This window comes from Pteropus medius, unplaced genomic scaffold (assembly GCF_902729225.1).
Source record: "Pteropus medius unplaced genomic scaffold, Ma_sr-lr_union100, whole genome shotgun sequence".
Taxonomy (NCBI): Eukaryota; Metazoa; Chordata; class Mammalia; order Chiroptera; family Pteropodidae; genus Pteropus; species Pteropus medius.
Genome location: NW_024344378.1, coordinates 37,302,622 through 37,318,577, shown reverse-complemented (window position 1 = coordinate 37,318,577; position 15,956 = coordinate 37,302,622). Strand labels below are relative to the sequence as shown.

Below are 15,956 nucleotides of genomic sequence, written 5' to 3'. Positions count from 1 at the left end.
GCAGCCCACAGGAAACAGCACTTGCACTCCTTCCCTTCCTGGAGCTACCTCCGCCCCATTCCTCCCCAGGTAAGGCCATCCGCCCCTTAGCCCCCGCCCCTTCGCCCCGCCACTGCTTGGACCCCCAAACGGCGGCCGACTGGGCATGCTCATGGGGCTGGGGCAGCCGGCTGGGAGCGGACTCGGCGGGCAGCCGCGCCCCTACCTGAGCCAGGCCCGCCCCCCTCATACCCGCCTGGGCGGGCACCTGGCAGGCGCTGCAGCCACAGCCGCGGGAGGAGACGGCGCGCGGGGCGGGTGCTGCAGAGCCGGGCTTGGCGTTCCTGAGCCACAGCCGAACTTTTTTCCCGAGGAGTCCCACATTTGGGGGCAGGAGGCGCGGGGCGGGGAGGGGAGAGTGGAGTTCCTGGATAGCGCAGCAGCAGCGGCCCCACAACATGGCCTCCTCCGCCTCCTCTGCAGCCGGCGCTGAGAGCACCCCTCCTCCTGCGCAGGTGAGCGCCGCGCGGCCCCCCTACCTGTGGCTTCCTGTCCCGCAGGGGCGCGTGGGGAATCGGGGAGCGCGGGAGGCCGGGGAAGAGTGGCGGGTGTCGCGGGAGCCGTGGACGCGCAGGGGCGCTGCCTGGAGTCCTGTCCTTCTGCGGGTGCGGAGCGGCGCGGGAAAGGCTAGCGGAGGCGTCCTGATCCCTGCGGGTCGTGTGGGTCCGGCTGCGCCCCAGGGCGCGGGACCGAAGTTGCGGCCGGGGGTAAAGGCGCGAGCTCGTAATCAGCGCAGAGCCGGAGCATCCCATCCCGAGTAAGGAAGGAGGGCCCAAGGCATTGGGGCTCTGTTTCGAAACATTTGTGTAGAAGAAGAAAAGCGCGGCCCAGGGCTCCGGACGCCCTCACCTTTCTCCCGTCTTTGGGCTTGTGTTCTTGACTCGCCCCTCCATCTAACTCCGTGCCAGGCTGAACCCTTCCTAAGGACACGACCGAAGTAGACTGCTGCTTGGCGGAGTGGAGGAAAATCACCTGGTTCTGAAAGTTACCTTCAGAGTTAGGCTTTTTTTTTTTTTAAGGTGATTCGAGATATTTCATTTAACCCAGTGAAAAATACAAAATATAAACATTAAGACATTAAAAAAAGTGCAGACCAGTGCAAATATAGTGGCAGTGCCAGGGGGTGGGTGGCTTGCTGTGGGTTTACCTTCTCTCCGATCTTAAAAAGCCTTCCATAGGCAGGCAAATAAAACACACACGAAGTAAAAGCCCGGTGCACGATGTGTAAAAACGCAGCTTTAGAATAAATCTCCTTCCTCCTATCCCACATCCCCTAGCCGATCGCCACCTTTAAGCCCAGGGGCGTTTAGTAGCAATTTTGCAGCTGCCACTATGTGTATAATATAGGATAATTGGTTTAAAACACTCACGTATGTTTGCATCTGCATAGAGTGTCTACGGAAGGGGACCTGAGAAACTATAGTTGTCCTTGGCAAGGGAGTTGGGGAGCCAGTGGGAGGAAGGCTTACTTTCGCATACCTTTTGGGACTTTTTTAAAAATCATATGTCTTGCGTTATCTATTTTAGAAAAAAAGAAATACCGCTTTTCAAAAAATGATGCATGTTTGAGTAGCCTTGAAAGCAGTAGTTTGCCTAGTTTCAAGTTATGTAGAATTGCCCCAAACACGCAAATCTCCTAGCCTGGATGGTGTTTTTCTCTTAGTTGTCTCTAAAAATCCTCTGGGGAATCAAAGGGAAGTCTTCAAGAGTCTTAAATCTTGGCAAAGTCAATTGGTGTTTTTTTACTGCCACCTTGATTCTGAGTTTTAATTTTCCTTCTTTGAGAATAAGTGTGGCTTGTCTAATTTAAGAAGAGGACACTTTCTCTTTAAAAGAAGTGTTCAGGAATCATCCCTCGGGTTATACCAGACCTTATTCCAAGAGGGTAGGACATCACAGGTAGGCTCTGGTAGGAAGACTATAGAAACACAATCTCTGAGTTGACACGCATTGCCACCTTAGCAGTTCAGGCATCCTTATAATCTGCTGATCTGGGCTCAAATGAGTGCCTCTTTAAGGAAGCAAAATTTCAATATTGAAAGTGAATGTAAAATTAAAACCCCAACTCTGAAACAAAAACTGAAATAGAGGGCCAGTTTCTCTTAGTTCTCAAATTAGTGGAGGGTGAATAAGTGAATTGTGAATTTAGACTGTAGTTAGATGGTTATTTATGATGAACCATTTATGATGGTTCTCAGTGTTCTTTTTGTTAAAGCGTAAATAAATGTCTGTTTCGTTATCTGCACAGCAATGTGTTAGGCTCCATAATAGAGAATGTGGCTCAATGTCCTTAAGACAATAAAAAGACCAGTGGTGTGTTTTGGAATCCTAGGAAACATTGTAGATTATGAACTTGTTTGCATTTTTGTGGTGGTGGTTACTTGAGGACTGTAGTTTTCCTTTATTCAGTATTTAAATTCCTTTTACAGTGTTAATGGGTTTATAGAGCAAGTGAGTATGTTCAATTCTAGTGTAATATTTTGGTAATTGAAAAGAATATAATTGTTCTGGATTTTCAGTGGTTGTTCCTAGGTTGATTTTTAATCAGTAACTTCTTTATTTAAAAATTATCCATTTTCATGTACAAAATGCTTGAATTTTTTGTAGAATGTGTTACTGCAATTATGGGAAATCACTATAATCCAAATTGGAGATCATGTGAAATTCAAGCCTATATAAGTGGCATTTTTTACTTTTTGTAAAAATAAATTGAGTACTTGAAATTGACGAGACCAACTATTTCATACTTTTATACAAGAAGAATTCTGAGTTAATGAATTTCAATTGGAATGTTTAGCCTTGCTGCAGTGTCTCCAAACTTAGTAAAGTCTACCCTTCTGAAAAGATCAAGGTTAGTAATGATTTAATCAGATCTGGAGTAACCTTTCCCTGTATGTTGACTGGGCTCTTGTTCACATTACTCTTCTCTTGGATTTTGCAAATGAAAATGCCAGTGAGATGGTGGGTTAATGCTGAAGGTACCTGGAACAATAGGCTTATTGCTTTTTCATTTTCATCCCCTGTCAACATGTAAAAACAGCTTAAATTTTTAAAATTGCCTTCTATTCATGATATAATTTTAAAGTTATTTTGATATTGTCTAGTTTTTGTTAGAGATTTTTTTTCAGCACTAGAAGCCCAACTGTGGTTATAGATTGAAAGTTCTACTAAAGTTAAGTGCAGTATCTGTTTGAATATTTTTTATCTCAGGGGTCCCCAAACCCCGGCCTGCAGACCAGTACCAGTCTGTGAAATGGGCCACACAGCAGGTGAGCAGTGGGCAAGTGAGTGAAGCTTCATCTGTATTTGCAGCTGCTCCCCAACGCTAGCATCACTGCCTCAGCTCCACCTCGATCATCAAGCATTAGGTTCTCATAGGAGCACTGGTCCCTGGTGCCAGAAAGGTTGCGGACTACTGTTTTGCCTGACCGGACCTGAAAGGATGTGGCAACATCTTCAAAATCTATAGTTATGGTTGAAATAAATCCTTTACACTTGCCCTAGTGTGTTTGAAAGTGGATAGACTATATCTTCCAATGGATCTGTCTGTTCAAAAGGACATAGATTTTTCTAAGAACCACTCAGGTTTCTGGTTGACTATGGGAGTGAGATCAATGGCACCCAAATAAAACCGATTCCTTTATGTTTTACAGAAATTATTTCTGAATTTCATCTCTTTGGAAGGTCCTGTATGGATTAATAAGCAAATATGTCGGGCAAGAAGAAAACAGTCTGAGTACATGGTAGTATTTTTCTCAGAAAAAAACTGTCTTTAGTACTTGACAATGTATATTAATAGGTGAAGTGAACTAATGTTTGGAGTTAGAGCTTCAAAATATAAAAGGAATTATTTTGGTATTTGTTTTATTAGATGATGCTTAGTTACTGCCATTTTCAGATACTATTAAAGAAAGGGAAATAATGAAAAATTGGACCTAACATACATGTTTTCTGAATAGGGCATGAAGATTTGGACCTGGCCTGATAGAAGAAAGAGGTAGAATGGAAATTAATTTAAATGCCATAAGTTAGTAGAATAAAGAACTATGTGTCGCTGAATTGGAAAGGCTGTTTCCCAAAATGTTTTCAAGATAACTATGGTGATTCATTAGTAGTTATTTTGTCCCTCCAGCATCAAACTACATTTCTTCACTGTGCGGCTTCTCTGGGTCATGCCAGGGCTTGATGCCAGGGACCTGCCATACAAGTATGGAGCTTCTCTCTTTCCTCTTTTTTTCCATGTCATGGCATTTTATATGGAACCTGGCAAAAAGCAGCTCTCTGACTGCAACTTTGCTCATTAGCATCAAACACAGGGCTTGACACACAGTAGGCCCTCAATGTTTGTTAAATGAATGATGGAATAAATGGTGAGAAGGACCTGGTTTTTAGATTTAAGAGCAGCTTAAACTATTTGAACAACAAGAACTTTTGAGCACCTATCATGTGAAAGACTCTCTCAGGTACACGGGGTCTGGATTTTTACTCTCAAGATGTTCGCAATCCAAGTTACACAGAATTTATATAGTACAAGACTCAGAGAGCCAGCACCAGACATTTTTTCATGCCTAGAACTTTGATATCCTTTATCATGTGTCTCAAATTTAGTTTGGGCTTTACTGTGTAATCAAGAGGGAAAGTGTAGACAAAGCACCTGAGAATTTAAGAAGAAGGGCGTCAAGAAGTAGAGACATTTATATTTTCTAATTTCTGTACTGAAAAATGCCACAGAATGAAAACATGGGCAAAAGGCACAGAAACTTGTCTGGAAAAGTACTCTAATTATTCTTTTTAATGACTGCCTAATATTCACAGTGTGGATAGATCATAATTTATTTACTAATTTTCTTGTTAATTAACATTTACATTAGTTTTAGTTTTCGGCCCTTAGAGACAATGCTGCAAATAACACCCTTATACATAAAAAAGTTTATAATCCAGTTTGATAGGGAAGACATAGGCATTTTTAATAATAACAACTATGATTTATTATGCCTCTCATGGTAGGTGCTGTATACTTCAAAACAAACTGTAGGGTAGTCATTATTACCCCCACTCCATTTTATATATGCAAAACTGAGCTTCAGGAACACTGTGCCAGCTGTAGATTGGTAAAGGTGAAAACCGAATTTGAACGCCTCTCTGCCTGAGTAATGGAGAGAGCCGTGATGATGAAATCAGAAGGCCAGGAATGGAGTCCTCATTCTCTAACTAGCTCTGTAACTTCAGAATCTTCGGCTTCGGTTTCTCCACTAAAAGAAGGAGAGTTGGAATAAATGATTTCTAAGGTTTATTCAAGCTAAAGTAGTGTATGACTTAAAAAATTTTAAATGCTGAGAGAGGATTATATATTATTTGTAATAAAGTGATACATTTTCTTGTTTCTCAGAAGCATTTTTCTTTCCTTTATATTTTGGCATTCCTGATATTATGATAATTTCCCAAATGTTGGGAACTTTTAAGATTATTTTATGTTGTTTATTTTAAATGATTTATTTTTCTCTGAAAATCTGATTTTTAAAGAAATTGTATTGTTTGCAGTTGATATTTTAGAGCATAAGAAATTTACTAGTTTTTAGGGGACATCTCAGTGAGTTTGGACTGGTAACTGAACACTCAACAAAAACAAAGTATTGGAGTGGGGTGTAAAAGAATTGGGACACTTCATATAGTAGGTAGAGAGCAATTGGGATAACTGCCTGGCCTTTGTGGGTCCTTTATGTTTTCTTCCTTTTTCAAATTTGAGATATGATCAGTGGTGTGCTAGTCAACTGGCTCTCCAAAAAAAAAAGTCCTAATTAATAGCATTTTTATACATTTGTCCATTTCTGTGGTATAAATATAAGAATTCTGGTCACCAATTCCAATGTTTGTGTGTTTGTGTCGGGGCGGGAGGACGGTTTCCCCTACACCAACAGGCAATGCTCCTACACTAGCTAGGTGTCCTACCATTCAACTCAGTTCTGACACTATCCACAGATAGCATCAGATCCCACAGGTTAAGGCCTTGGTCTCACAAGACTGGCCTGTGGCTCTCCTCCCCTGACTTCAGATGCCAGTCACAATCCCAGGTTATCACCTCTGCTTTTGACCTCCTGGCTATAGATTGGAGGTTCCAGTTACCATCTTCTTGGGTTCAATTAATTTGCTAGAGTGGCTCACAGAATTCAGAGACACATTTTACTTATTATATTACTGGTTTATTAAAAAGAATATAACTCAGGAACAGCCAGACGGAAGAGATACATAAGGCAAAGTATAGGGTAAGGGGCTCAGAGCTTACATGCCCTCTCTGAGTATGCCATTGTCCATAAATCCACACGTTTTCACCAACCTGGAACCTTTCCAAACCTAGTCCTTTTGGGTTTTTATGGAGGCTTCGTTACATAGGTATGATTGATTAAGTCATTGGCCTTTGGTGATTGATTCAACTTCTGGTCCCTTTCCTGTCCCTAGAGGTTAGAGGGGTGGGTCTGAAAGTTCAAACTCTCTAATCACGTGTTTGGTTCTCCTGGTAACCAGCTCCTATTCTTAAGGGGTGCAGGATCCACAAGTCTTCTCATTAACAAAACAAGACACCTTTACTTGCTCTCATCACTTAGGAAATTCCAAGAGCTCTAGGAGCTCTGTGTCAGGAACTGGGTTGAAAACCAAATATGTATTTCTTATTATATAAATTACAGTATCACAGAATACTTGCATCATGGCTGATTTAAAGCTGCCAATGAGAGGCTAATATGGAATTGGTAAGAGAAACATAGAATTGGCTTTCTGGAAAGCTGGTATTAGCTAGTTCCAGCATACCACTTACACTCAGTGAAATGCACTGAAATTTTTTAGTCAAATCAATAATTTATTTATCGAAAATGTAGTTGGCACTTACCAGATGACAGGAACACATGGGGAGACACAGATGAATAAGAACTAGTTTTTACTCTCCAGAATGTCATAGTCTAGCAGGCTGTTTAAATAAACTTTTAAGTAAAGAAAAGAATTCAGTACTTCTGAGACGGATCAATCAACTCTCTCTTTTTCCACTGAGAACAAAATAAGTACCAAGTAGATATCTGGATTAGAAATGAGAGAACTAAGGTCTGTAATTGGCCCATTAGATGTTAGAATGGTGGACAGGATTTTTGAGACTCTGTTTCTATGGAGGTCAGGTTAAGCATACTAGAGTTTTCTTCTCCTTATGTATGTGTTGGTGGGTGTGCATGTGTATTAACACATTATTGAGGTATAATTTATATACAATAAAATTCTCCAAATTTAAGTGTACAATTCTACCAGTTTTACAAATGTTGTACCCCGTCACAACAGAATATTTATCGTAAGTTCACTTGAGTTCTTTCCCAGCTCCCTCCAACCTATCAGGCAACTGCTGTTCTGGTTTCTTTCAGCATAGATTAGTTTTGTCTGTATTTTTCTTTTGTGCTTGGCTTCTTCCAGCATAATGCTTTTGATATTTATCTATGCTGTTGTAAGTATTACTAGATTATTCCTTTTTATTGCTGAGCAGTATTTTACTATACTGAAGATTGCTGAGCAGTATATGACTATACTGCAGATTGTTCATCCGTTCATCAGACATTTGAATTGTTTTCAGCTTTTAGCTATTATGAATAAAGCTGCCATCAAGATTTGGGTATTCATCTTTTTGTTGACACGTAATATCCCTCCTTTTTTTGGCGGGAGCGTTAAATACCTACGAGTAGGGTTGTAGAGTCAAAAGGTAGTGTATGTGCAACTGTTTACGAAACCATTCATGCTTTACCTCACATCTCTAGAGAATGAATGATCTCAGATTAAAATAGGAGGAAAGAGAAAGTCCATGGGGGAATTATTCCTTTGGTATGGACTTAATCTGAGTACTTCTGAAAATCTGATTTTAAGTATGGTTGAAAAGTGGATATTGTGAAAAAAACATTGATGTTAAGTAAGACTTTATTAATGTGTAAAAGAAAGTATAGTTACAAAAAGAAAACTGTAAAGTTTCTAAACAGATTTATTGAGATATAATTTATATGCAGAAAATTCACCCACTCAAAGTGTACAATTCAATAAATTTTGGTATGGTTTACAGAGGTGGAAAACCATCACCACAACCTAATTTAATAACATTTCTGTTACCCTTAAGTAAGTGTTCATTTACATTCAGAAAGCACGGTTTTGTAGTTAGGAAGACCTGTGTTTTAGTCTGAGCTTTACTAGTTAGCAACTATGTTACTATGGAAAGCTAAATCTCAGTTTCCGTACCTTTGAAATAGAGATGAAGACACCTCATTTACAATATTCTTATAAGAACTGTGATTAATGCACATAAAGCACTTGGTAGTAATAAATGTTAAATAAATGGTAGTGTTTATTGTTGAACAGCATCATTATAATTTCTGTGGTGTTTTGTTTCCTTCCTTATAGCACCTACAATAATGTTCCCTTTACTAAAGGTACCTTTAAATATATTTTTTAAGAGAAAATGAGGTGGAGTGGAAAGAGGAAGCCTGGACTTGAGAACAATATACTTGGGTTTTCTGGCCTTACTATTTAATTGCTTCATTGGGCAAATAACTTAACTGTGTCTGTTTCCTCATATGAGGAACTAGAAAAATAACATTCAAAAAATAACATTGCAGGATTGTTTTAAGTGTTTGAGGAAATATACTGGACTTGTTATTATAGTACAATAGTACTATAGTACAATATAATATAGTACAATAGGAGCTGTCATTCTATGATATCAGAAGCTACCATCTTTGAAGTATTACGTTTAGGAATAAAATTTATGTACAGAATTCAAGGCATAGGTGGAAAATTTGCTAATGTACTGTGTGCATATTTGTTGTATACATTTTTATATTTTAATACTAGTAGAGTGCCAGGGACATAGTCCTTAACAAAATATTTGATTAAGTAAATGCATAGGTGAATAAATAAAGAAGAAAAATTATTTGCCCCATGCTGTTTCAATTTCCCTTGATGTTTAGGTATCCAGGAGAAAGTTTCGTTTTCCAAATTTTAAGTTTATTCACTTACCTCCTCTCATTTGGCTGGGTGTGGGTGGGAGTGGGGTGGAGGAAAATTAGAAATTATCATAAGAACAAAAATTATAACAGTAATTGCTTATATTTGTAAACTATATTCTTAAAAGTACTCTCACGTTATTTTAAAAAATTTGTGTCTAATAATAATGTATCAGGTGATTGGAGTAAATAGTCTCATAGTGAAAAGAAAAACAAGATTCAGGGTGAACTTGTTCATAGTCTTTATGGAGCTAATAAGTGGCAAAGCCAAATGGAGGAATAAATGGGAAACCTTGTGTGTTGCTGGTGGGAACATAGGCTGGGGCAGCTGTTTTGGAAAGCAGTCTGGCATTGCTTAAGCAAATTAACTAGTTATTTACTCTGTGACCCAACAGTTTAATTCCTACAGATAGACACTGGAATGTACCCCAAAGGTACCCAAGAGAATGCATCCAAAGTTATTCACTGCTGTGTTATTGGTGGTGTAGGGGAGTGGGAGGTGCTGGGTGACCATTGCTGGGAGAGGGAGAGATAGAATGGTGGGTGCACATTATGGAGTTGTCTGTAGTTAGAAGCAGCAGATTATATAAAAGCGACACAAATGGATCTTAAAAATATAGTGCTTTGTGAAAAATGTGAGTGTGGAGTATATTTACTGTTTATGCAAGTTAAAAGTTCACAAGCATAGCACAGTACACATCTTGTAAGAACACCTACATAAAATACTCATTAAGCACATTAGAATGGCTGCCTGTGGGGCTTGGTACATAGGAGTAGGTTATGGAGATAAAAAAGAACAAATGAATAAGAAACATAATGATAATGTGTCGTGTACCAGTAAGTGTGGCTAACACTCTGAATGATAAAGTTAAAAACAGAATAACAGATTGTTACTTGATGTCAGCACCGAGCCGATGGAGAAGGAAAGATTTCAGTGGTGAGACACCCAGTTGGAAGAATGTACGAGGAGCTGACATGAGAATGAAACGGCAGGCACCAACTTTATTGCTGGGAGCGCAGTTTTATTGCGGGGAGTGCGCTTCTGCTTCTGCTCTTCTTCTCCCCAGGGGACCGCATGGGCTCCACATATATCAAATTGCAGTAGTGGCATTCAGCCACACATGCATGATACAATAAACTGAATTATGTTTACGTATATTAGGCGCAGGCACCCTAGTACACTAATGTAACATTCTAAATCTGGGATCCGAATTCCTAGCCTCGAGCCTGGATCCCAGCCAGACCTGCGACCAGCCAGGCCTGGGGCCCACACTTGATATAGTTCAAATACTGTTTTTATGTGATCAACTCTGCTACTAGGCTTAACCAGAGAGACCCTGATGTCATTATATATGGGGATGGATGTTCCAAGTAAAGTACAATTTGGATTGGTTTCTAAATTTACACAGAGAGCAACATCTTTTTCTTCTTAAAAGATTTACAACATGGTACACTTGAATTGGTATAATTTTAAAATTATCCTTTAAAACTTGTATTTTGGATAATAGAAACTGATGTGTTATATAGTGTTAAACATTTTTACAGAATTATAATGCAGTATACTAAATATTTAGTTTTAAAATGATACTCAAACTATCATTATTTTTCATGGTTCCAGATGTGCGCAGTATCCTATTATACATAGAAAAAGTTATCTCCATCTATATTATCCTTAAAGGACTTACATGTGTGATTTTTTTTTTGGCACATATATCACCTTGTATTTTAATATTTGTATTCCAAGTTAAATTTGAAGTATAATAGATCCTTTTTTCTTTTTTTGGCTTAAAGCAATGCAGATTTGTTATGTTGCAGTTCTGGAAGTTAGAAGTCCAAAAATGGGTTGGCAGGATTTCGTCCTCCTAGAGGGTCTAGGAGAGAATTCTTTTCTTTACCTTTTCTAGCTTCTAGAGCCTGCCTGCGTTTCTTGGCTCTTGGCTCCATGTCACTCTGTCCTCTGCTTTGATCATCATTTAGAATGGATTGCTTTTAAAATTTACCTTCCCTTTCTACTTGTTATTTGTGATCCTTCTGAAATGATAGTTATATAAAATGGTTATAATTATGTTTTGTACATAGTGTACATATTTGTAACAGCAACTATCCTGTTTAAAAAAGCCACAATGGTTAAACATTCAACTAAACATTAGCAACCTTTAAAAGTGTTTATCTGTCACTACTGTGGAGGTGTTGCCAGTATTCAGTAGGCAGACTGCTGGGACAAGAAAGGTCACCTAGTTATTTTAATGATAGGCATAGAAGGTGGAAAGAAATTGATTATACCCTTTGTGATCTCAGTGTCTACCTGTTTGTGAGTGGTGTGCAGACACGAGTTTCAGGATTACCTGTAATATGGAGAGGGAGGCCTGGTTCTTGTGTAAGAGTTTCATCTGCAGTACCATGCAATAAAATGTTGACAACGAAGAATTGATTTTAATGCTGTGTTTTATCTTTCTCAACAACAAAAAAGAAACAGTAAGAAAAGGGGAACATTGATACCTAGTAGAAGGGATAGAAACTCAGAGTCAGAAGAGCAGTTTCCTCATCTACAAAATAGGAATAATGACAATGCCTACTTTTTCCATCTCTGAGTTGTAAGGATCAAATTGTATTATTATGTAATTTATTTGATTCAAATTGCTTAGTGCTATGTGAACATATTGGTGTGTGTGTTTTTTACATATTGTTTATTTAAATGTACTATTTTTCAGTATGGTATCTTTTCCATTGAACTAATTTAGCATCTTCCAAATATAATAATTAATAACCAATAATATTTCAGTGATTATTGGACACTTTAAAGTTGTTTTCTTAAAAGTTTACAGATATTTAGCATCTCCTTGAAGTTTTGGCAATTTTTAATCTTATTAAAGCATTATGTATGCCAGGAAACTGCTCTTCTGGTTAATGGGTCCAATAGAGCAGGTACAAAACACTAATTTAAAATTTCTATGAAGTTCAATGATGCATTTTGAAAAGTCTGATTGGATTGTAAAGCTGTTATTGGGTATGAAATGACATGGCTTAGATTGGTGTAGATGTCCACTCAAGTTTTTATTGAATCTCTTAGTGTGTGGAGTCAATCAGCTTGAAGTTCTCTAGGTGTATGACAAATCAATGTAATGAATTGCTCTCTGAGGTGAGAAATTTGGGTTCAATCTGTTATTCAGAATGGGCCACTTTAACAGTTGCCTAAATTATCTCTTAGTTTCAATGGACAGCTGGCCTCCACACTCATCTTTACAAAACAAAAATATGATGTCCTTCCTCTGTTTAAAAACCTCTTTGGTTACCCATTACAAATAGTGTAAAATCTAAACATTGTAGGGATGCACAGAAGATCTTTTACCATGTTGTCCCAATATAACTTACCATTTTTGCCCTTTGTTTTTTCTGAAAAATCTGACATTGTCACCATGCTCTGCTTATTTCTCCAACCTTTTCCCAAATGGACTGTGCCATGTCTTTGTGCAAGCTTTCTCTCGCTAGTTTGTGTGGTTCTCATTTTTTCTCTTCTTGGAAAATCCCAGCAAATCTTTCAGTACCTAGCTCAGATATCCCCTCTTCTACACAACCTTCCTAGACTTCCGCTTATAGTGACAGTCACTCTGTCTTCTAGAATGTTGTAGCACTTCATCTACATTTGGCTATCATTGCATTTATCACATTTTATTGGAATTATTTATTTACTCTGTCTTCCTTAACTAACTAGATAACGAACTCTTGGACGTGGACATGTTTATACCTTTTCTCCATTTTCATGTCTGCCTCTCTTCATCTAGAATCTGGCGCATCTGATGCTTAGTTTCTGGCTGCTGAAAAAAAGGATACTTAGCATTTGGACAGTGTTTACCAACATGGTCTCCTGTAGAATAAATATAAAATATATTTTATATAAATATAAAGAAATATAAAAAGTATTTTATAAATATAAATATTTATATTTAAGGCAGATGTAGATACATTACATTAGAAATGTGTCAAATCTGGCAAGGGTATGCATATATGATAATATCTAATAATATTTTTATCTTTTGGAGGGTTTGATCTTGCAACCATTTTCTGCTAAATAGCATAGTGTAGTGTTCGGATCTTGTAGTAGCTGTGTGCCTTGGGTAAGTGAAATTAACTTTTCAGAGACACATTTCCTTATTTTTATTTTTAAAAATTTTTTTGTTTTAATTTAATTTTATTGTTCATTTCAGGTATATAGTACATTGATTAGACATTTACATAATTTATAAAATGCTCCCCCTAATTGCTCTTTCTCTCCTATGGCTCTCTACCTAGCCATTACATTAATACATTCCTTATGCCTCATTTTTAAATGGAGGTACAGATCTTATAGGGTTATTGAAAGAATTAAATGATATCCTCCATGGAAAGCACACTTAGCATGGTGCCTAGCACATACCCCACTCTTCCAGGACCTATAAATGTAATACACCTCTTTCACTCTCATAGTTTTCTCTGTGGTGTTATTTTACACCACAACACAACTGATTATCAAAGAATACCTATTTTTAAGTAACATAATTATTGTGCACAACCCAGTCTGACTCTTAAAGCCCTTTACCTTCATCACTGCTCTATGGAAAATATTTGCAATGAATAGTTGGATAGAAAGTTACCAAGGGGTTGAGAGATTGACATCAAATGAGTGGAATCTACAAAACTCTTCACTGTGGAAGAGAGGGATGTAGGTTTGTTTGGTATGTACTTGACCATGTTTCTGATTTTTCAGGAATGAATTACATTTGCTTTTATAATTAAAAAAAAGTTACTTTATGAAATTTAAACTTTAATCAAAAGTAAAGCAATAATTAAAAGTAGGAGGAGCCAATGAAGCAAGGACTTTACTTACCTAGAAATAAAAAGGATAAGATAGGGCATGAAACAGAGAAAAAAACATTAATTCCACCCTATAAAAACAAGGATTATGCTATCAGCATCCAAATAAAAATTCCATATAGCTCCAGTTTAGTTCCAAATGTAACTAGTAAACAGTAGGCCTGTGCACAGAAAGCAAAAAATCTTAATTAGCACTGAGAAAACTTCCACAAGCAGACATCAAGACATTTTAGAGTAGAGTTCTATGACTATGTGGATAAGAAACACTCATAAGATCAAATGTACAATAAATGATTGTATAATTTTTATACAAGATGTCCAATAGAACAACTGCTTTCTGCTTTTCCTTTAATTATTCCTTTCTTCCCTTGATTTTTTCCTTCCTTCCTTTCCTTCCTTTCTTTCCTTTCCTTCCTTTCTTTCCTTCCCCTTCCTTCCTTCCCTTCCCCTTCCTTCCTTCCTTCCTTCCTTCCTTCCTTCCTTCCTTCCTTCCTTCCTTCCTTCCTTCCTTCCTTCCTTCCTTCCTTGTGCTAATGTAAATGGTGTTGTATTTTTAATTTCAAATTGTTCGTTGCTGGTATTTAGGAAAGCAATTAACTTTTGTATAATTACTTTGTATCCCACAACCTTGCTTTAATCGCTTATTAGTTCCAAGAGGTTTTTTTGTTTGTTTTTGGTCAATTCTTTGTTCTTTGGAATTTTCTACATAACAATTAATGTCATCTGTGCACAAAGACAGTAGCTATGAGTTCTAGTGTGATTTTGATTAGGAGAGGTGAGAAAGGACATCTTTGCCTTGTTCCTGATCTTACGGAGAAAGTACCCACTTCTTACCATAAAGAATGATGTTTACTGTAAGTATTTTGCAGATTTTTAAAATCAAGTCTGCGAAGTTCTCTCTTTTTAGTTTGCTCGTTCCTTTTTAGGTAAGGTGTTTATTTCCTCTGGCTTCTGTCAAGATTTTTATCTTCGATTTTGATTTTTTGCAGTTTGAATATGGTACATCTAGGCATAGACATTTTGGTATTTATCATACTTCGTACTGAGTTTCCTGGGTCTGTGGTTTGGTGTCTGCCATTAATTTTTGAAAAAAAATCTTAACCATTATTTCTTCAAATATTTTTCTGTTCTTTCTTCTCTTTCTGGCATTATCATTATACATACGTTACACCTTTCGTAATTGTCCCACAGTTTTTGAATATTATGTTCTTTTTTCTTTCATGCTTTTTTCTCCTTTCATTTCATTTTAGGAAGTTTCTACTGACATCTTCAAACTCACTGATTTTTCTATGTCATGTCCAGTATTCTAATGATACCATAAGAGGCATTCTTCATTTCTGTTATGGTGTTTTTGATTTCCTATATTTCCTTTTGATTCTTTCTTAGTTTCCACATCTCTTCACACATTACAAATCTATTCTTGCATACTCTTCACTTTTTCATTAGAGTCCTTAGTATATTAATCATTTGGAAATTCCCCATCTAATAATTCCAGTGACTCTGTCATATCTAAACCTGGTTCTTATGCTTATTCTATGAGCTCAAACCATGATTTAATTTTTTTGTATTCCTTGTACTGTTTTCCGATAGCTGGATTTGATGTACCAGGTAAAGGGAACGTATAATAGGACTTCATTGTGAGGTTTGTGTTCATTTGCTGGAAATTAGGCCGTGTTTACTGTCTGCTGTATCTGGTGTCACTGGCTACAATTTCCTCTAGTGTCCTTGTATTTGCCTCTCTGTTGTCTTTGGGTTTCTCTAAAGACTCTTTCTTAAGAGGAGTCTTAAGAGCAGTTAGCTTGTATTAGGTCTCAATCTTTTAGTGAGTGTTTCCTCAACTGTTATCTTAAAGTGTTTCTCATCTTTTCTTCCCCCCCCGCCGCTTAGGTGAAACAAAAAGCCTAGGGCATGCTGGATTTGGGTATTTCCTTTCCCTAGGTAGGTTGGGCTCTGGTAAAACCCACGTGAGTTAGGCTCTGGCAAATTAATTTCCATTGAGGACAGACTTTTGTTAAGAGAAACAGAGGGCCAGGTGTATTTCAAAAT

General features: G+C 37.8%; 1 protein-coding gene across 19 annotated transcripts in view; it reads left to right on the top strand.

The window, feature by feature from the left end:
* The first annotated feature begins 214 nt into the window (after positions 1 to 214).
* Positions 215 to 15,956, top strand: part of ANK3 (ankyrin 3) — a 563,084-nt gene continuing 547,342 nt past the window's right edge. For 4 of the 19 annotated variants that reach the window (XM_039871889.1, XM_039871883.1, XM_039871885.1 and 1 more), the window contains exon 1: positions 360 to 494. In XM_039871889.1, the coding sequence (XP_039727823.1) occupies positions 438 to 494 (57 nt within the window). In that variant the 5' untranslated portion in view covers positions 360 to 437. Of the gene's footprint in view, positions 495 to 15,956 lie in introns of all 19 variants that reach the window. The other 15 variants (XM_039871876.1, XM_039871871.1, XM_039871870.1 and 12 more) reach the window with 9 other exon arrangements.